The 22120-nt window shown below is 55.9% G+C and overlaps 1 protein-coding gene across 1 annotated transcript in view; it reads right to left on the bottom strand.

The window, feature by feature from the left end:
• LOC119955542 (guanine nucleotide exchange factor VAV2-like) overlaps positions 1 to 19010 on the bottom strand; it is a 250363-nt gene extending 231353 nt beyond the window's left edge. Inside the window, 1 exon segment of the mRNA XM_038781814.1 lies at positions 18569 to 19010. Within this exon segment, the coding sequence (XP_038637742.1) occupies positions 18569 to 18772 (204 nt within the window). The 5' untranslated portion in view covers positions 18773 to 19010.
• Positions 19011 to 22120: the final 3110 nt, after the last annotated feature.

Here is a 22120-nt window from a genome sequence, read left to right as displayed (position 1 = left end):
CCAGCTAGGACCCCTCCTAGCCGCGGTGTATCCACCATCGTACTCCCGAGAGTCAGCTGGTTTTCGCTGACCCGGCTGCCCCTGCCACACTCCGACTCCTCCCGATGTGGGGGGGGGAGGGGCCTCCCCCCCCCCCCCTTGCCATCCCTCTCTGACCCCGCTTCAGCGCGGGAAAAGCCGCCATTGCTGGCCACACCCCACTCTTCTCTCCTCCCCCTTCCTCCGTCCCGCGCGCGGGAAACAGGGGAAAGCCCGCGCTTTCGCCCGGCCACACCCTACCCCGCCATCTTCAATTCCACCCCCGTCCCCATCCAAGCCCATAAAAAAGCCCCCTTAAACGAGAGGAAGAAAAAAGAGAAAAAGAAAACACGCATAACCAACTTGCACCCCCCCCGTCCCGCCTCCCCAACTTAACAATATAACAATATAAATAACAAATCTCAAATAAATACATAAATACATAACTATGCCTGCATAACTAAATAACTACCCAATAATAACGTATTTAACCATCACCCTCCATCGAACAGAACAGTAACCATAACCCTTAAAGAACAGATCAAAAAGCAGTAAAAAAAAAAGCCCCCCCTACAACAACAATAATTAAGGGAAGTTGGCAACGGGAAGAGACACACAAAAAGGAACAAAGAAACCCCCCATAACACAAGTTTCAAAGAAACCAAACGATCCATCAACTTTAACCAAGTTCCGACCTGGCCTAAGAAACACATGGGCCACTTGATCAGTCAAGGGTACTCGGGCGGCCTCGACCGCCGGCGTTCCCAAGTTCTAGTTCAGGTCCAGCTTTTCCTCCCGAACAAAAGTCCATGCCTCCTCTGGGGTCTCAAAGTAATGGTGCTGGTCCTTGTAGGTGACCCACAAACGCGCTGGCTGCAGCATTCCGAACTTGATCCTCTTTGCGTGCAGCACCGCCTTCGTCCGGTTAAACCGGGCCCGCCGCTTTGCCACCTCCGCACTCCAGTCCTGATATATCCGCACCGTCGAATTCTCCCATTTGCTGCTTTTCTCCCTCTTGGCCCACCTCAGCACTTTCTCCCGATCACAGAAACGCTGGAATCGCACCAGCACCGCCCTCGGGGGCTCGTTCGCCCAAGGCCGCCTAGCCATGACCCGATATGCTTCTTCCAGCTCCAGGGGCGATGGACCGGCCCCCTCTCCCATCAGGGAGCTCAGCATCTCCGCTACATATTTCGGGAGATCAGGCCCCTCCAGGCCTTCTGCTAGGCCCAGGATCCTCAAGTTCTTCCGCCTCATTCGAGTGTCCAGCTCCTCAAAGCGGCTCTGCCATTTCAGGTGGAGTGCCTCGTGCACCTCCACCTTTCCCACGAGGACCGTGGCTTCCTCCTCCCTCACCGCCATCTCCTGCTGCAGCTCTCTTATCGACGCCTCTTGGGTCGCCTGGGCCCCCATCAGCCTTGTGGTCGTCACGTTCATGGACTCTAAGAGTTCCACTTTCAGCTCCGTAAAACACCGGAGGAGAGCGGCCTGCTGCTCCTCCGCCCATTTTCTCCAATCTTCTAGCGCGCCACCGGCCGCCATTTTGGTCCTCTTCCCCCGCTTTTTTCGGGGAGCTGCTGCTGCTTTTTTTGTCGCCCCACTCCGAGTACCGACCATAAAGTTGGTCTCACTCTCCTCAGGGAGCCTTCCCCCACCGGGATTCGTCTTTACAGTACCGTCGGGGCCCTCCAATCGGCCCTTAAACACCTTTGTCGCAGGAGCTGCCAAATGTGCGACTTAGCTGGTCATAGCCGCAACCGGAAGTCCTCTAGGTCATTTATAAAAATGACAAACAGCAACGGCCCCAGAACAGATCCTTGTGGTACGCCACTCGTAACTGAACTCCATTCTGAACATTTGCCATCAACCACCACCCTCTGTCTTCTTTCAATTAGCCAATTTCTGATCCACACCTCTAAATCACCCTCAATCCCCAGCCTCTGTATTTTCTGCAATAGCCGACCGTGGGGAACCTTATCAAACGCTTTACTGAAATCCATATACACCACATCAACTGCTCTACCCTCATCTACCTGTTCAGTCACCTGCTCAAAGAACTCGATAAGGTTTGTGAGGCATGGCCTACCCTTCACAAAACCATGCTGACTATCCCTAATCATATTATTCCTATCTAGATGATTATAAATCGTATCTCTTATAATCCTCTCCAAGACTTTACCCACAACAGACGTGAGGCTCACTTAACGTCCACTTTGGGTCGTAAGGCAGACAAGACAAGTCAGGCGCAGAAATAACACAGTTGAGCCATTGGGTTCACGGCTCCATTATTGGTGTCCAAACCATCGTGGAATACTGATGGACAGAACTCCGTCAGGGCCATGTGGGTGCGTGCGGCGCATCCGCAGCCAATCTAACTGCAAGTCACGCTCCAACATCCACAAACCAATCAGTAGATTCCCAATGGATAATCGCAATGATTCAAATTTTCTATCTCATCCATCCATTCATCAGCCGTTCACCCAGCATTGCTGCTCCATCTGAGAGAGGATGAAAGCGGAATTCAGTGGTACAGTCAGAAGGCGATGCCTAGAGGGTGTGGCCCTGTGATATTGTCAGAGTCTAAACGCAGCAAGGAAAGGTCGGAATAAAAAAAATGGAAAGTTAATATCAAAGAATGAAGAAATAAGAGGAAAAGGAAAAGTTAAATGAAAGGGTGTTGGAAAAGGAAACACTTTATAAAATAGGACAGAGATAATCAGCTTCAAATGTCGTGATCTATGTGTACTGTATCTGTTTTCCTCTCTATCTCCCAGTTTCTCTCTCTCCTTTTCCATTTGCCTCCTACCCCACCCTCAGACTCGTGTCTGGCAACCGTCTTGGTCCCATGTCATGTGTGACAGAGCCGGGCTTTACTACAGTAACACAGACTGTCTGCTCAAGTCAGATCCACAGAGATCTGTTACAAACTGTCCAGTGCGGGTAATACTTTGCCAAAAGTGAAAGAAGTCTGATTGAATAAATCCTTGTTAAATCACCAGCAGAGACAGGATGATGCAGTTTGGTAGTAATTGGAAAGGGGGAATGGCAGGGTCGAGGTTCAGAATGCTCCCTTAGCCCGTGACAGCAGCAGAGTGACAGGACCGGCCAGTTATTGATGTGTTGGGCACAGGAGGGGAGATCTGGGGAAGGGGCAAAATTCCTCCACTTGAAATGAAATGAAATGAAAATCGCTTATTGTCGCGAGTAGACTTCAATGAAGTTACTGTGAAAAGCCCCTAGTCGCCACATTCCGGTGCCTGTTCGGGGAGGCTGTTACGGGAATCGAACCTGCTTGGTCTGCTTTCAAAGCCAGCGATTTAGCCCAGTGTGCTAAACAGCCCCTTTCCAGCCACTTCCTCTCCACTCCCCAAGGCACGGTCTCATCCGAGGGCACAGATGAACAGGCTCTGGAAATTTACACGGGTCATCGCTCATCACTCAATCCTAATTGTAGAAAGCCTTGGGACATCACAAAGCATTTCATAGTCAGTGAAGTACATTTATTTACTCTGCAGCACCAAATCTTTTGCAGGCTTTTACAAAGCAAAATTAGATAGAGAGAGATAAACTCCAAGAAAGCTGGAAATAATCGGAAGGTTCGAAAGCTTGATGAAAGGTCATTAACCTCAAACATTAACTCTGTTCCTCCCCCCCCCAAACTCGCTGCCAGATCTGCTGAGTATTTCTTGTATTTTAATTCAGATTCCCAGCATCTGCAGTATTTTGCTCATCGGCAGATTAATATGTACTGGTTGCAATGATATTTCACCAGAGACTGAGGCTCTTTAACTAAATAATTCACCGAAGCACACAGAGTCGGCCTCAGTTGATGCTTCCATCAAAATACCTCCTCTCAATCAATATATCACCCCCTCAGTACTGACCCTCTGACAGTGCGGCTCTCCCTCAGTACTGACCCTCTGACAGTGCAGCACTCCCTCAGTACTGACCCTCTGACAGTGCGGCACTCCCTCAGTACTGACCCTCTGACAGTGCAGCACTCCCTCAGTACTGACCCTCTGACAATGCAGCACTCCCTCAGTACTGACCCTCTGACAGTGCGGCACTCCCTCAGTACTGACCCTCTGACAGTGCAGCACTCCCTCAGTACTGACCCTCTGACAGTGCAGCACTCCCTCAGTACTGACCCTCTGACAGTGCGGCACTTCCTCAGTACTGACCCTCTGACAGTGCAGCACTCCCTCAGTACTGACCCTCTGACAGTGCGGCACTCCCTCAGTACTGACCCTCTGACAGTGCGGCACTCCCTCAGTACGGACCCACTGACAGTGCGGCACTCCCTCAGTACTGACCCTCTGTCAGTGCGGCACTCCCTCAGTACTGACCCTCTGACAGTGCAGCACTCCCTAAGTACTGACCCTCTGACAGTGCAGCACTCCCTCAGTACTGACCCTCTGACAGTGCGGCACTCCCTCAGTACCGACCCTCTGACAGTGCGGCACTCCCTCAGTACTGACCCTCTGACAGTGTAGCACTCCCTCAGTACTGACCCTCTGACAGTGCAGCACTCCCTCAGTACTGACCCTCTGACAGTGCAGCACTCCCTCAGTACTGACCCTCTGGCAGTGCGGCACTCCCTCAGTACTGACCCTCTGACAGTGCGGCGCTCCCTCAGTACTGACCCTCTGACAGTGCGGCACTCCCTCAGTACTGACCCTCTGACAGTGCAGCACTCCCTCAATACTGACCCTCTGACTGTTTCAGCCTGGATTATTGGGCAAAAAGCCAAATTTAAACGTGTGGAGCATTTTCTTGGTTGCGTTTCTTTTATTTGGTAACCAGTCATGTTAAAGGTTATTTCCCTGGACTCTGTATCCTAAGCAATTCTGCCTGTGACACTCTTCCACTCTGCTTCTTCAGGTTGACTGAGGCAGCTACAGAGAGGTCAGTCAATGTGTTTGTCTTATTTTGCATTTCGGGCCCTGAGGCAGATGATGCCTGGGTGTCAGCTTTTTCAGAATCTGTCATCATCTAACTGCATTGCATTCCCAAAATAGAATGCTGACAATTACTGCCTGAGCAGATCTCCACATTGCTCAGAAATAAAATCTGTGCTTTGATTCAATAACTCTTCCCCCAAACAGAAAAAAGGAATTTTCAACCATGGTGTTAAACTGAACACTTTGACATTTGCAACATTCTCAGCATTTCACCTAGCTCCTGACTTTCCTGGATTCCTTTCTAATGTCAGGGGCTCGTGTGTCGCTCAACACCATCCTATCGATCTGGGGCAGCTTGTATAGACCCGAAATTCACTCTCTATGGTCATCTCCCATTACCCCTGCACTGTTGGGGACTCAAACAGAGGACAGTCAGCAGGTAATGATCCCCTTCACTGGGTTTTTCAATGTCCAGGCGGTCCTGTGGTGGCTCATTGAAGACAGGCGCTGCCTGTGGAATATCAATCTGGACTCCTCAGCTCCCATGTCAGAACCATCAGCCCGAGTTACAGAAGGAAACAAAAAAAATCTGTCATCTCTTTCCCCCCCCCCCCCCCCCCCCCCCCAAACAAAGATAGGGCTGTCACGACCCATACACTGGTAAAGACACCAACACCCTGCATCTAGACTCACAAAGATTGGCCAGTTGGGTGAAGAATAATGTTTATGACGTAATGCCAGTGAAAGTTAGTAACCGTGTCGGAGGAATGAAGAGTTGGGGAACCGAGGGGGGCATCTGAAGTGGTTTTGTGAGAGGGGCAACTTTTTGAAAAACTAAAATAATCCACAATATATTTCCTCTTGAAGCCATTCTCCTTTTCTGTACACTCCAGACTGATGCAACATTTACCACCGAATGTCACAATCCTGCACTCCATTCCAATGCACCTCATTAACCCAGCTACTGCATATTTCATCATATTAAAAGAATAAATTATGCAGCAATTTGACTTTCCAATGCAGGAGCTCCCAGTGGCCCCGAAATAAAAAATTACAAGCTAACCTCGGGTCCTCTCGTAGCTCAGTCAGTACGTGGGCTGGCGGGTTGATGCCAAGCATCACAGTGCAGCAAGATGCCAGTTTGCAGCCCAGTTTAGGGCGCACATTCACTAATCAACAAGTTTCCCAGTTCAAGCTGCCTCTAGCCTCACTGCCCAGTGACCAACGCAGGGCAGAATGATTTATATTCCTGCCCTGGATCATTGTCGAAGCCTCTGCAAGGACAGCTGCTGAGGTTTATAGAATCTCACAATCAGAAAACACAAAGAATCTGTTTCCCCCAGCCTTTCAGGCAATGTATTTCAGGTCATAATAACGGACTTGTTAAAAATCTCATATTTGCTTTCGGTCCTTTTCTCAATTTCTTTAATTCTGCACTCCGGTGACTCCAGCCAGTGGAGAAGTTTGGCATCATTTCCTCTCTCACAATCCTTCCTGACTTTATCCTCATCGTTCCTGGCTTTAAGGACAGTGATCCCAGCCTTCCAGACAATTCACCTAAATCCTTGGTACTACTCCAGTAAATCTCACCCCACCCTCACAAACAGGAGATAGTCAGTGAGAGGGAGGAGCCATGAAAACTGGGAAAATTGGGAGTTGACAGCCGTATCGGACACTGGGAGCAGTCACAGAAACAAGGCGGCTGCCAGGAAAGTGACCAGGTTACAGTTTCCACACCACAATCGACAGGATGGGGGAAAGTGTGTCCAAAATCATGCAAAATATCCCGATATTGTTCAGTAGAAGTTGAATTCTGTTCAATGTTGCAAGATCAGTGTCACTGGAACCAGGAAGTAAACACAACAAAGCAAAAAAGAAAAATGCTGGCTACACACATCAGGCCAGATGCTGTGGACAGAAACAGAGATACTGTTTCACATTGATGACTTGTTCTAATGCAATGTCATTGGGCAGAAACGCAGGACCCACCAGTACTGTCTACTGTACCTCAGTGATATACAGTATATCTGATAGAGGTTTATAAGATGATCAGGGGAATAGATAGAATAGACAGTCAGAGACTTTTTTCCCGGGTGGAACAAACCATTACAAGGGGACATAAATTTAAGGTGAATGGTGGAATCATGAAAAATGAAATGAAATGAAAAGCGCTTATTGTCACGAGTAGGCTTCAATGAAGTTACTGTGAAAAGCCCCTAGTCGCCACATTCCGGCGCCTGTCCGGGGAGGCTGGTACGGGAATCGAACCGTGCTGCTGGCCTGCTTGGTCTGCTTTAAAAGCTAGCGATGTAGCCAAGTGAGCTAAACCAGCCCCTGCTAAACCAGATATAGAGGGGATGTCAGAGGTAGGTTCTTTACCCAGAGATTAGTGGGGGCATGGAATGCACTGCCTGTGGAAGTAGCTGAGTCGGAAACGTTAGGGACCTTCAAGCGGCTATTGGATAGGTACATGGATTATGGTAGAATGATGGAGTGTAGATTCATTTGTTCTTAAGGGCAGCACGGTAGCATTGTGGTTAGCGCAATTGCTTCACAGCTCCAGGGTCCCAAGTTCGATTCCGGCTTGGGTTACTGTCTGTGTGGAGTCTGCACATCCTCCCCGTGTCTGCGTGGGTTTCCTCCGGGTGCTCCGGTTTCCTCCCACAGTCCAAAGATGTGCGGGTTAGGTGGATTGGCCATGATAAATTGCCCTTAGTGTCCAAAATTGCAGTGTTGAGTGGGGTTACTGGGTTATGGGGATAGGGTGGAGGTGTTGACGTTGGCTAGGGTGCTCTTTCCAGGAGCTGGTGCAGACTCGATGGGCCGAATGGCCTCCTTCTGCACTGTAAATTCTATGATAATCTATGATTAATCTAGGACAAAGGTTCGGCACAACATCAGGGGCCGAAGGGCCTGTTCTGTGCTGTATTTTTCTATGTTCTATGTTAATACATGGATGGACTTTCATTCTGGACTCCAAGTGAAACAATAATTTGAAACTTCTTTGTGATCTTTGCCCTGTATCTTTTTCATTCATTTACCCTCTGACTAGGTAATGAAACCCCCCCCCCCCCCCACCCCCTCACGTTTTTAACATGTATAAAATAAGCTACCCCTCTGATTTCATCTCAAGTTTACTGTGGAATTAAAAAAAATAAATGATAGTATCCAATTTTTTTTCCCATTTAAAGGGGCAATTTAGTGTGGCCAATCCACCTACACTGCACATCTTTGGGTTGTGGGGGTGAGACCCACACAGACACGGGGAGAATGTGCAAACTCCACACAGACAGTGACCCAGAGCCGGGATCGAACCCGGGTCCTCGGTGCAGTGAGACAGCAGTGCTAACCACTGCGCCACCGTGCAGTCCTGATTTTTTTAAAACTTGAAGTGCCACATAATTTTTTTTCCCAATTTAAGGTGCAATTTAGCGTAGCCAATCCACCTACCCTACACATTTTTGGGTCGTGGGGTTGAGACCCATGCAGACACGGATTGTGGAGTTGTTAATAGAAATTAAATCATACCAAAAAAGAGGCTTTGAGGGAAAATACATCATTGCTTATGAAGGGGAATCAAAATAAAAACACCTTCCTGTTAACAGAAATCAGGACTGTTTTAAACTGAACCACCCCCCGCCCCATGTATGTAACACTGGGGCGTACATGCAGCCCAGTCAGACTGGACTTACTGCTTGGCTGGCTAGAGGAAGTCCGTGTCTGACAACACAGGAGCTCAAAGTAAAGAGGGAGGGAAGAAGCCATCAAAACGCGTCGTGATCCAATCACTGAAAATCTTTTAACAGCTCCTCCCAGAGCCCCTGCAGAGTTTAGCTTTGAATCTTTGACTCAGCCTTCAAGAGAATCTCATTAGTTCACCAGATCGCCGGCAAATTACCCACAAGAGGTCAAAACAACACTTTCCCCAGCAAGGCAGCGTTCAGAGCGTCACTGGGAAGCCAGTCTCCCCTGAACTCTCCGCACCAACTCAATACTGTAATGACACTCAGTGACAGAGGCAAAGTGTAAACTCCAATCTCTCACCTGAACCAGTCTCCCACACTGCCATTTACAACTTCAGAATGTAATTCCTCACACTCACTCAAACAACTCGCTTCCAAATGGACTGCCAGTAGTCGAACCTGAGACACTCCACAGCGCCGAGAATATCGCACTGAGATGGCCACAATAAATACAGACTGACATCGTAATCCGAGGCGAATGTGACAAGTAGACAGTGCACAGTCAACTCAGCAGAAACACTGCATCAAAATCACACACATGCATCCCCCAAATTTAGAACAGACCCGTCCCCACCAGTACTGTACCCCAGTGTTATACAGTGACAGACCCGTCCCCACCAGTACTGTACTCCAGTGTTATACAGTAACAGACCCGTCCCCACCAGTACTGTACCCCAGTGTAATACAGTGACAGACCCGTCCCCACCAGTACTGTACCCCAGTGTTATACAGTGACAGAACCGTCCCCACCAGTACTGTATCCCAGTGTTATACAGTGACAGAACCGCCCCCACCAGTACTGTACCCCAGTGGTATACAGTGACAGACCCATCCCCACCAGTACTGTATCCCAGTGTTATACAGTGATAGACCCGACCCCACCAGTACTGTACCCCAGTGTTATACAGTGACAGACCCATCCCCATCAGTGCTGTACCCCAGTGTTATACAGTGACAGACCCATCCCCACCAGTACTGTATCCCAGTGTTATACAGTGATAGACCCGACCCCACCAGTACTGTACCCCAGTGTTATACAGTGACAGAACCGTCCCCACCAGTACTGTACCCCAGTGTTATACAGTGACAGACCCATCCCCACCAGTACTGTACCCCAGTGTTATACAGTGACAGAACCGTCCCCACCAGTACTGTACCCCAGTGTTATACAGTGACAGACCCATCCCCACCAGTACTGTATCCCAGTGTTATACAGTGATAGACCCGACCCCACCAGTACTGTACCCCAGTGTTATACAGTGACAGAACCGTCCCCACCAGTACTGTATCCCAGTGTTATACAGTGACAGAACCGCCCCCACCAGTACTGTATCCCAGTGTTATACAGTGACAGACCCATCCCCATCAGTACTATACCCCAGTGTTATACAGTGACAGACCCGTCCCCATCAGTACTGTACCCCAGTGCTATACAGTGACAGACCCATCCCCACCAGTACTGTACCCCAGTGTCACAAAGTGACAGACCAGTCCCCACCAGTACTGTACCCGAGTGTTACACAGTGACAGACCCATCCCCACCAGTACTGTACCCCTCTGTTATACAGTGACAGACCCGTCCCCACTAGTACTGTACCCGAGTGTTATACAGTAACAGACCTGTCCCCATCAGTACTGTACCCCAGTGATATACAGTGACAGACCCATCTACATCAGTACTGTACCCCAGTGTTATACAGTGACAGGTCTGTCCCCACCAGTACTGTACCCCAGTGTTATACAGTAACAGACCTGTCCCCATCAGTACCGTACCCCAGTGTTATACAGTGACAGACCCGTCCCCACCAGTACTGTACCCCAGTGTTATACAGTGACAGACCCATCCCCACCAGTACTGTACCCCAGTGTTATACAGTGACAGACCCGTCCCCACCAGTACTGTACCCCAGTGTTATACAGTGACAGACCCATCCCCACCAGTACTGTACCCCAGTGTTATACAGTGACAGACCCATCCCCACCAGTACTGTACCCCAGTGTTATACAGTGACAGACCCGTCCCCACCAGTACTGTACCCCAGTGTTATACAGTGACAGACCCATCCCCACCAGTACTGTACCCCAGTGTTATACAGTGACAGACCCTGTCCCCACCAGTACTGTACCCGAGTGTTATACAGTGACTGAGCAGTACAATTCTGCTCTGAACCAAGTTTACACACTTCCTATTGAAAAACCATCACATGGCATTCATTGAGGAAGATCCGTCTTCTTCAGGAAAGGTCACTCTCCCCAGATCTGAACCCAAATGGGTTATCAATCACTGATCTTATGAATCACAGCATCGCAGAGACCATGTTACTGTCCTTTCGACTGTAAAGACAAACATACATCGCACTGCCTCTGTCCGACACAGCCTCACCCCTTCACAGCTGCTCCCACAGTTCCAGAACTTGAACTTTCTTGCAACGTTCCGAGGGTAGATCATTCCTCAGCCGAGAGGGAGTCTGCCCCAGGACCTAAATTTTGAGAGGTCAGAGGTGATGAAACGAAACCCAACAATTTCTCAGCGCAACCCATCATTGAACCAATAAACTGACTCACTATGCTCCAACACCAGATATTAGTTCTGACAGAAGGTGGTACAATTATTGCTGTTCAGTGACTAAGGACAAGCACACGGAGTCTGCACGTTCTCCCCGTGTCTGCGTGGGTTTCCTCCGGGTGCTCTGGTTTCCTCCCACAGTCCAAAGAGTGCGGGTTGGGTGGATTGGCCGTGATAAATTGCCATTAGTGACCAACAAAGGTGAGTTGGGGTTATGGGAAGAGGTTGGAGGTGTGCGGATAGAGTGGAGGTGTGGGCTTGGGGAGGGTGCTCCTTCCAAATGTCGGTGCAGAATCAATGATCCGAACGGCCTCCTTCGGCACGGTACATTCTATGATACAACCAAACTGGTGCATTGCCACCATTTCAGAGCGTATTCCCATTATTCCTGTAACACAGTGTCCCCGTCACACACACAGTGTCCCCGTCACACACACAGTGTCCCCGTCACACACAGTGTCCCCGTCACACACACAGTGTCCCCGTCACACACACAGTGTCCCCGTCACACACAGTGTCCCCGTCACACACACACACACTGTCCCCGTCACACACACACACACTGTCCCCGTCACACACACACACACTGTCCCCGTCTCACACACAGTGTCCCCGTCTCACACACAGTGTCCCCGTCTCACACACACACACACTGTCCCCGTCTCACACACAGTGTCCCCGTCTCACACACAGTGTCCCCGTCTCACACATACACACACTGTCCCCGTCTCACACACAGTGTCCCCGTCTCACACACACACACTGTCCACGTCTCACACACACTGTCCCCGTCACACACACACTGTCCCCGTCACACACACACTGTCCCCGTCACACACACACTGTCCCCGTCACACACACACTGTCCCCGTCACACACACACTGTCCCCGTCACACACACACTGCCCCGTCACACACACACTGTCCCCGTCACACACACACTGTCCCCGTCACACACACACTGTCCCCGTCACACACACACTGTCCCCGTCACACACACACTGTCCCCGTCACACACACACTGTCCCCGTCACACACACACACACTGTCCCCGTCACACACACACACACTGTCCCCGTCACACACACACACTGTCCCCGTCACACACACACACACCGTCCCCGTCACACACACACTGTCCCCGTCACACACACACTGTCCCCGTCACACACACACTGTCCCCGTCACACACACACTGTCCCCGTCACACACACACACACTGTCCCCGTCACACACACACTGTCCCCGTCACACACACACTGTCCCCGTCACACACACACACACTGTCCCCGTCACACACACACACACACTGTCCCCGTCACACACACACTGTCCCCGTCACACACACACTGTCCCCGTCACACACACACACACTGTCCCCGTCACACACACACTGTCCCGTCACACACACACTGTCCCCGTCACACACACACTGTCCCCGTCACACACACACTGTCCCCGTCACACACACACTGTCCCCGTCACACACACACACACTGTCCCCGTCACACACACACTGTCCCCGTCACACACACACACACTGTCCCCGTCACACACACACACACACTGTCCCCGTCACACACACACTGTCCCCGTCACACACACACACACTGTCCCCGTCACACACACACACACTGTCCCCGTCACACACACACTGTCCCCGTCACACACACACTGTCCCCGTCACACACACACTGTCCCCGTCACACACACACACACTGTCCCCGTCACACACACACACACTGTCCCCGTCACACACACACTGTCCCCGTCACACACACACTGTCCCCGTCACACACACACACACTGTCCCCGTCACACACACACACACTGTCCCCGTCACACACACACTGTCCCCGTCACACACACACACTGTCCCCGTCACACACACACACACACTGTCCCCGTCACACACACACTGTCCCCGTCACACACACACTGTCCCCGTCACACACACACACACTGTCCCCGTCACACACACACACACACTGTCCCCGTCACACACACACTGTCCCCGTCACACACACACGTCCCCGTCACACACACACTGTCCCCGTCACACACACACTGTCCCGTCACACACACACACACTGTCCCCGTCACACACACACTGTCCCCGTCACACACACACACACTGTCCCCGTCACACACACACACACTGTCCCCGTCACACACACACTGTCCCCGTCACACACACACTGTCCCCGTCACACACACACTGTCCCCGTCACACACACACACTGTCCCCGTCACACACACACACACACTGTCCCGTCACCACACACATGTCCCCGTCACACACACACTGTCCCCGTCACACACACACACTGTCCCCCGTCACACACACACACTGTCCCCGTCACACACACACACTGTCCCCGTCACACACACACTGTCCCCGTCACACACACACACTGTCCCCGTCACACACACACTGTCCCCGTCACCACACACACACTGTCCCCGTCACACACACACACTGTCCCCGTCACACACACACACACTGTCCCCGTCACACACCACACTGTCCCCGTCACACACACACGTCCCCGTCACCACACACTGTCCCCGTCACACACACACTGTCCCCGTCACACACACACACACTGTCCCCGTCACACACACACACACTGTCCCCGTCACACACACACTGTCCCCGTCACACACACACTGTCCCCGTCACACACACACTGTCCCCGTCACACACACACTGTCCCCGTCACACACACACTGTCCCCGTCACACACACACACACTGTCCCCGTCACACACACACACACTGTCCCCGTCACACACACACACTGTCCCCGTCACACACACACACACTGTCCCCGTCACACACACACTGTCCCCGTCACACACACACACACACTGTCCCCGTCACACACACACACTGTCCCCGTCACACACACACACACTGTCCCCGTCACACACACACTGTCCCCGTCACACACACACACTGTCCCCGTCACACACACACTGTCCCCGTCACACACACACTGTCCCCGTCACACACACACTGTCCCCGTCACACACACACCACTGTCCCCGTCACACACACACACTGTCCCCGTCACACACACACTGTCCCCGTCACACACACACTGTCCCCGTCACACACACACTGTCCCCGTCACACACACACTGTCCCCGTCACACACACACACTGTCCCCGTCACACACACACTGTCCCCGTCACACACACACTGTCCCCGTCACACACACACTGTCCCCGTCACACACACACACACTGTCCCCGTCACACACACACTGTCCCCGTCACACACACACTGTCCCCGTCACACACACCACTGTCCCCGTCACACACACACTGTCCCCGTCACACACACACTGTCCCCGTCACACACACACTGTCCCCGTCACACACACACACACTGTCCCCGTCACACACACACTGTCCCCGTCACACACACACTGTCCCCGTCACACACACACTGTCCCCGTCACACACACACACTGTCCCCGTCACACACACACTGTCCCCGTCACACACACACTGTCCCCGTCACACACACACACACTGTCCCCGTCACACACACACTGTCCCCGTCACACACACACTGTCCCCGTCACACACACACACACTGTCCCCGTCACACACACACTGTCCCCGTCACACACACACTGTCCCCGTCACACACACACTGTCCCCGTCACACACACACTGTCCCCCGTCACACACACACTGTCCCCGTCACACACACACACACTGTCCCCGTCACACACACACACTGTCCCCGTCACACACACACCTGTCCCCGTCACACACACAGTGTCCCCGTCACACACACACACACACTGTCCCCGTCACACACACACTGTCCCCGTCACACACACACTGTCCCCGTCACACACACACACACGTCCCCGTCACACACACACTGTCCCCGTCACACACACACTGTCCCCGTCACACACACTGTCCCCGTCACACACACACTGTCCCCGTCACACACACTGTCCCGTCACACACACTGTCCCCGTCACACACACACTGTCCCCGTCACACACACACTGTCCCCGTCACACACACACACTGTCCCCGTCACACACACCACACTGTCCCCGTCACACACACACACTGTCCCCGTCACACACACACTGTCCCCGTCACACACACACTGTCCCCGTCACACACACACTGTCCCCGTCACACACACACACACTGTCCCCGTCACACACACACACACTGTCCCCGTCACACACACACACACTGTCCCCGTCACACACACACTGTCCCCGTCACACACACACTGTCCCCGTCACACACACACTGTCCCCGTCACACACACACACACTGTCCCCGTCACACACACACTGTCCCCGTCACACACACACTGTCCCCGTCACACACACACACTGTCCCCGTCACACACACACTGTCCCCGTCACACACACACTGTCCCCGTCACACACACACTGTCCCCGTCGCACACACACTGTCCCCGTCACACACACACTGTCCCCGTCACACACACACTGTCCCCGTCACACACACACTGTCCCCGTCACACACACACTGTCCCCGTCACACACACACACTGTCCCCGTCACACACACACACACTGTCCCCGTCACACACACACTGTCCCCGTCACACACACACTGTCCCCGTCACACACACACTGTCCCCGTCACACACACACTGTCCCCGTCACACACACACTGTCCCCGTCACACACACACTGTCCCCGTCACACACACACTGTCCCCGTCACACACACACTGTCCCCGTCACACACACACTGTCCCCGTCACACACACACTGTCCCCGTCACACACACACTGTCCCCGTCACACACACACTGTCCCCGTCACACACACACTGTCCCCGTCACACACACACTGTCCCCGTCACACACACACTGTCCCCGTCACACACACACACACTGTCCCCGTCACACACACACTGTCCCCGTCACACACACACACACTGTCCCCGTCACACACACACACTGTCCCCGTCACACACACACTGTCCCCGTCACACACACACTGTCCCCGTCACACACACACTGTCCCCGTCACACACACACTGTCCCCGTCACACACACACTGTCCCCGTCACACACACACTGTCCCCGTCACACACACACTGTCCCCGTCACACACACACACACTGTCCCCGTCACACACACACACACTGTCCCCGTCACACACACACTGTCCCCGTCACACACACACTGTCCCCGTCACACACACACTGTCCCCGTCACACACACACTGTCCCCGTCACACACACACTGCGCCCAAATAGACCACCTGATTACCGAGCGTGATTCCTATTGCAAACCATCCCATTAACAATAACCATTGAATTGCCTTCTCCCAGTTTCAACCACCATGTAACCAATTAACAGGCAAAGGAATGAAGATTAGGTTCTGGCAGTTTGACATTACACAGCAGGTACAATTCACTTAACTGAAAACCTGATCCCTGGAAGCAATGCATTGATGCATCAAAATTTAATCAACCATATTGCTAATCAATGGATAATCCACATTCCCACAAGAGGGACTGACTGCCCCAGCATCAGACAGACATAGCCACTGACACAGAGACCTGAACTGACACAGTGTTCAGAGACACCAAGCTCTCAGATGCTGTATCTCAGTTTCCTGAATCCCTTTCAGCTAACATTGGATCATTTGGCCATTTCCCTTGACCCCCCCCCCCCACCCCCCCCCCCAACCCCCCCCCCCCAACCTCCCCCCCCCCCCTCTTTATAAATGATTCTTGCTCAGGTACCGCAGAATCCCACCTCAATTTCCATCAGTTTGGGGTCTTTGTGGGGAGCTGCCCTGAAACCCCTCTTACAACTGAACCCCCCCCCCTCTTACAACTGAACCCCCCCTCTTACAACTGAACCCCCCCCTCTTACAACTGAACCCCCCCTCTTACAACTGAACCCCCCCTCTTACAACTGACCCCCCCCCTCTTACAACTGAACCCCCCCTCTTACAACTGAACCCCCCCCTCTTACAACTGAACCCCCCTCTTACAACTGAACCCCCCCTCTTACAACTGAACCCCCCCCTTCTTACAACTGACCCCCCCCTCTTACAACTGAACCCCCCCTCTTACAACTGAACCCCCCTCTTACAACTGAACCCCCCCTCTTACAACTGAACCCCCCCTCTTACAACTGAACCCCCCCTCTTACAACTGAACCCCCCCTCTTACAACTGAACCCCCCCTCTTACAACTGAACCCCCCCTCTTACAACTGAACCCCCCCTCTTACAACTGAACCCCCCCTCTTACAACTGAACCCCCCCTCTTACAACTGAACCCCCCCTCTTACAACTGAACCCCCCCTCTTACAACTGAACCCCCCCTCTTACAACTGAACCCCCCCTCTTACAACTGAACCCCCCCTCTTACAACTGAACCCCCCCTCTTACAACTGAACCCCCCCTCTTACAACTGAACCCCCCCTCTTACAACTGAACCCCCCTCTTACAACTGAACCCCCTCTTACAACTGAACCCCCTCTTACAACTGAACCCCCCCTCTTACAACTGAACCCCACCTCTTACAACTGAACCCCCCCTCTTACAACTGAACGCCCCCCTTCTTACAACTGAACGCCCCCCTTCTTACAACTGAACGTCCCCCCTCTTACAACTCAACCCCCCTCTTACAACTAAACCCCCCCTCTTACAACTAAACCCCCCCTCTTACAACTAAACCCCCCCTCTTACAACTGAACCCCCCCTCTTACAACTGAACCCCCCACTCTTACAACTGAACCCCCCACTCTTACAACTGAACCCCCCCTCTTACAACTGAACCCCCCCTCTTACAACTGAACCCCCCCACTACTAAACCCCTCTCTTACAACTGAACCCCCCCTCTTACAACTGCCTTGCCTCACCCCCCCAGACCCCTCACCCCCCCGACCCCTCGCCCCCCCGCCCCCCCGCCCCCCCCAGATCCCTCCCCCCCCAGATCCCTCGCCCCCCCCAGACCCCTCGCCGCCCCCCAGACCCCTCGCCGCCCCCCCAGACCCCTCGCCGCCCCCCCAGACCCCTCGCCACCCCCCCAGACCCCTCGCCACCCCCCCAGACCCCTCGCCACCCCCCCAGACCCCTCGCCACCCCCCCCCAGACCCCTCGCCACCCCCAGACCCCTCTCACTCCCCCCCAGACCCCTATCGCTCCCCCAAGACCCCTCACCGCCCCCTCCACCCAGCTCCCCCAAGACCCCTCACCGCCCCCTCCACCCAGCTCACCCAAGACCCCTCACCGCCCCCTCCACCCAGCCCCCTCACTCCCCTCCACCCAGCCCTCTCAGTCCCCTCCCCCAGACCTCTCTTACCTGTGACATCTGTGGTCTGAAGTTGATGTCCTTGAGTTCGATTGATCCAGGACTGTGATTGTGGAGGAGCTGACACAGCAGCACCCCATCCCTCAGAGCCTGCGCCAGGTCAAAGACCTGGGCTGCCGGCCACACCACCCGGTGATTTGGGGGCAACACTTTGGACTCAATAAGCCAGCGCCCACACTGCCGCCACTCTTCCATTATTGGGGGGGGGGGGGGGGAGAGAGAGAGGGGTGCTATGGGGCAAAACGGACAATGGGGTGAAGAATGGCCCAGGGGTGAGTGTGGACACAAGGGGGCAAATATGGGTGCAAGGAGGTGAAGGAGCGTTCTGGGACTGAGGGAAGGTGTGGAGTGAAAGCAGAGGCAAGGGAGGGTGCAGGAGGCAGGGAGGGTGCAGGAGGCAGGGAGGGTGCAGGAGGCAGGGAGGGTGCAGGAGGCAGGGAGGGTGCAGGAGGGAGGGTGCAGGAGGGAGGGTGCAGGAGGGAGGGTGCAGGAGGGAGGGTGCAGGAGGGAGGGTGCAGGAGGGAGGGTGCAGGTGGGAGGGTGCAGGTGGGAGGGTGCAGGAGGCAGGGTGGGAGGGTGCAGGAGGCAGAGGGGTGGGAGGGGGCAGAGGGGTGGGAGGGGGCAGAGGGGTGGGAGGGGGCAGAGGGGTGGGAGGGGGCAGAGGGGTGGGAGGGGGCAGAGGGGTGGGAGGGGGCAGAGGGGTGGGAGGGGGCAGAGGGGTGGGAGGGGGCAGAGGGGTGGGAGGGGGCAGAGGGGTGGGAGGGGGCAGAGGGGGGGCAGAGGGGGGGAGGGGGCAGAGGGGTGGGGAGGGGGCAGAGGGGTGGGAGGGGGCAGAGGGGTGGGAGGGGGCAGAGGGGTGGGAGGGGGCAGAGGGGTGGGAGGGGGCAGAGGGGGGCAGAGGGGGGCAGAGTGGGGGCAGAGTGGGGGCAGAGGGGGGGCAGAGGGGGGGCAGAGGGGGGGCAGAGGGGGGGCAGAGGGGGGGCAGAGGGGGGGCGGGGGCAGAGGGGGGGCAGAGGGGGGCGAGGGCAGAGGGGGGCGAGGGCAGAGGGGGGCGAGGGCAGAGGGGGGGCGAGGGCAGAGGGGGGCGAGGGCAGAGGGGGGCGAGGGCAGAGGGGGGCGAGGGCAGAGGGGGGCGAGGGCAGAGGGGGGCGAGGGCAGAGGGGGGCGAGGGCAGAGGGGGGCGAGGGCAGAGGGGGGCGAGGGCAGAGGGGGGCGAGGGCAGAGGGGGGCGAGGGCAGAGAGGGGCGAGGGCAGGGGGGGGCAGAGGGGGGGGGCAGGGGGGGGGCAGAGGGGGGGGGGCAGAGGGGGGGGGGCAGAGGGGGGGGGGCAGAGGGGGGGGGGCAGAGGGGGGGGGGGCAGAGGGGGGGGGCAGAGGGGGGGGGGCAGAGGGGGGGGGCAGGGGGGGCAGAGGGGGGGGGCAGAGGGGGGGGGGGCAGAGGGGGGGGGCAGAGGGGGGGGGGCAGAGGGGGGGGGCAGAGGGGGGGGGGCAGAGGGGGGGGGCAGAGAGGGGGAGCAAGTAATGGAGGGTGTGGAAGGGGGTAGGGTTTGGGGGGGCGTAGGGTCTTAGGGGGTGCCGGAGCTGAGGGAGGGTGGGGGTGGACGGCGGGTTTGGGGGGGGGCCGCTGCCGCAGAAACGTTGCTGGGAGCCGGGGCTGAGGGAGGAGGGGGGGGGGGTCCCGGGGCTGAGGGAGGAGGGGGGGTCCCGGGGCTGAGGGAGGAGGGGGGGGTCCCGGGGCTGAGGAGGGGGGGTCCCGGGGCTGAGGAGGGAGGGGGGGGTCCCGGGGCTGAGGAGGGAGGGGGGGGTCCCGGGGCTGAGGAGGGGGGGTCCCGGGGCTGAGGGGGGTCCCGGTGCCGGGGGGAGCGCTGGGCTGGGCCGGGCCGGGAGCCGCGGGGCTCTCTCTGTCTGTCTCTGTCTCTCTGTGTCTCTGTGTCTCCGGCTGCCGGACACTCGCTCCCCGCGCTGGACGATCGGCGGCAGCGACAGCGCGGGGCGGAGGCGGGGACGCGCATTGGGGCGGGGCGCGCGGAGGCGGGGACGCGCATTGGGGCGGGGCGTGCGGAGGCGGGGACGCGCATTGGGGCGGGGCGCGAGGGGGCGGGGACGCGCATTGGGGCGGGGCGCGACCCCCTGTTCTCCGATTGGCGCTGCTGGCTCACATCGATTCAGTGATTGGTCCAAGCGTGAGGCGGCCCTTCAGCCCGTCCTGTACCTGCTGGCTCTGTCCGAGCGGGCACTCTGTCCGGGCCGGCACTCTGTCCGAGCGGGCACTCTGTCCGGGCCGGCACTCTGTCCGAGCGGGCACTCTGTCCGGGCCGGCACTCTGTCCGAGCGGGCACTCTGTCCGAGCGGGCACTCTGTCCGGGCCGGCACTCTGTCCGAGCGGGCACTCTGTCCGAGCGGGCACTCTGTCCGAGCGGGCACTCCGTCCGTCCGAGCGGGCACTCCGTCCGTCCGAGCGGGCACTCTGTCCGAGCGGGCACTCCGTCCAGGCGGGCACTCCGTCCGTCCAAGCGGGCACTCTGTCCGAGCGGGCACTCCGTCCGTCCGAGCGGGCACTCTGTCCGAGCGGGCACTCCGTCCGTCCGAGCGGGCAGTCTGTCCGAGCGGGCACTCCGTCCAGGCGGGCACTCCGTCCGTCCGAGCGGGCACTCTGTCCGAGCGGGCACTCCGTCCGTCCGAGCGGGCACTCTGTCCGAGCGGGCACTCCGTCCAGGCGGGCACTCTGTCCGAGCGGGCACTCCGTCCGTCCGAGCGGGCACTCTGTCCGAGCGGGCACTCCGTCCGAGCGGGCACTCCGTCCGTCCGAGCGGGCACTCTGTCCGAGCGGGCACTCCGTCCGGGCGGGCACTCCGTCCGAGCAGGCACTCCGTCCGTCCGAGCGGGCACTCCGTCCGAGCGGGCACTCCGTCCGAGTGGGCACTCTATCCGAGTGGGCACTCCGTCTAAGCGGGCACCCCGTCCGTCCGAGTGGGCACTCTGTCCGAGCGGGCACTCCGTCTAAGCGGGCACTCCGTCCGTCCGAGCGGGCACTCCGTCTAAGCGGGCACTGTTCGAGGGGGCACTCCGTCTAAGCGGGGCACTCGTCCGTCCGAGCGGGCACTCTGTCCGAGCAGGCAATCCGTCTCTAAGCGGGAACTCCGTCCGTCCGATGCGGGCACTCCGTATAAGCGGGCAACTCCGTCCGGGCGGGCACTCCGTCCAAGCGGGCACCTCCGTCCGAGCGGGCACTCCGTCCGAGTGGGCACTCTGTCCGAGCGGGCACTCCGTCTAAGCGGGCACTCCGTCCGGGCGGGCACTGTTGCTCGTTCTGGGTGAGTGTGCTTAACACTCAATTTGGCTCTGTTTCGTTACTTAGCTCTGGAGTCGTCAGGTATCGGTAAGATACCGCCACAAGTTTCAAGGTCAAGTTCAAAGCAATAAAACCATACACCAATTAGTAAGTTCAAACAAATGAGTTTTATCTAATACAATTATAATCTACACATGCACACGCTTAAGATGACTAAACTATTCCTACCACTAAATAAACCAATACTTATCTT

Source organism: Scyliorhinus canicula, chromosome 21 (assembly GCF_902713615.1).
Source record: "Scyliorhinus canicula chromosome 21, sScyCan1.1, whole genome shotgun sequence".
NCBI classification, from domain to species: Eukaryota; Metazoa; Chordata; class Chondrichthyes; order Carcharhiniformes; family Scyliorhinidae; genus Scyliorhinus; species Scyliorhinus canicula.
This window is presented reverse-complemented; position numbering and strand designations above follow the sequence as displayed.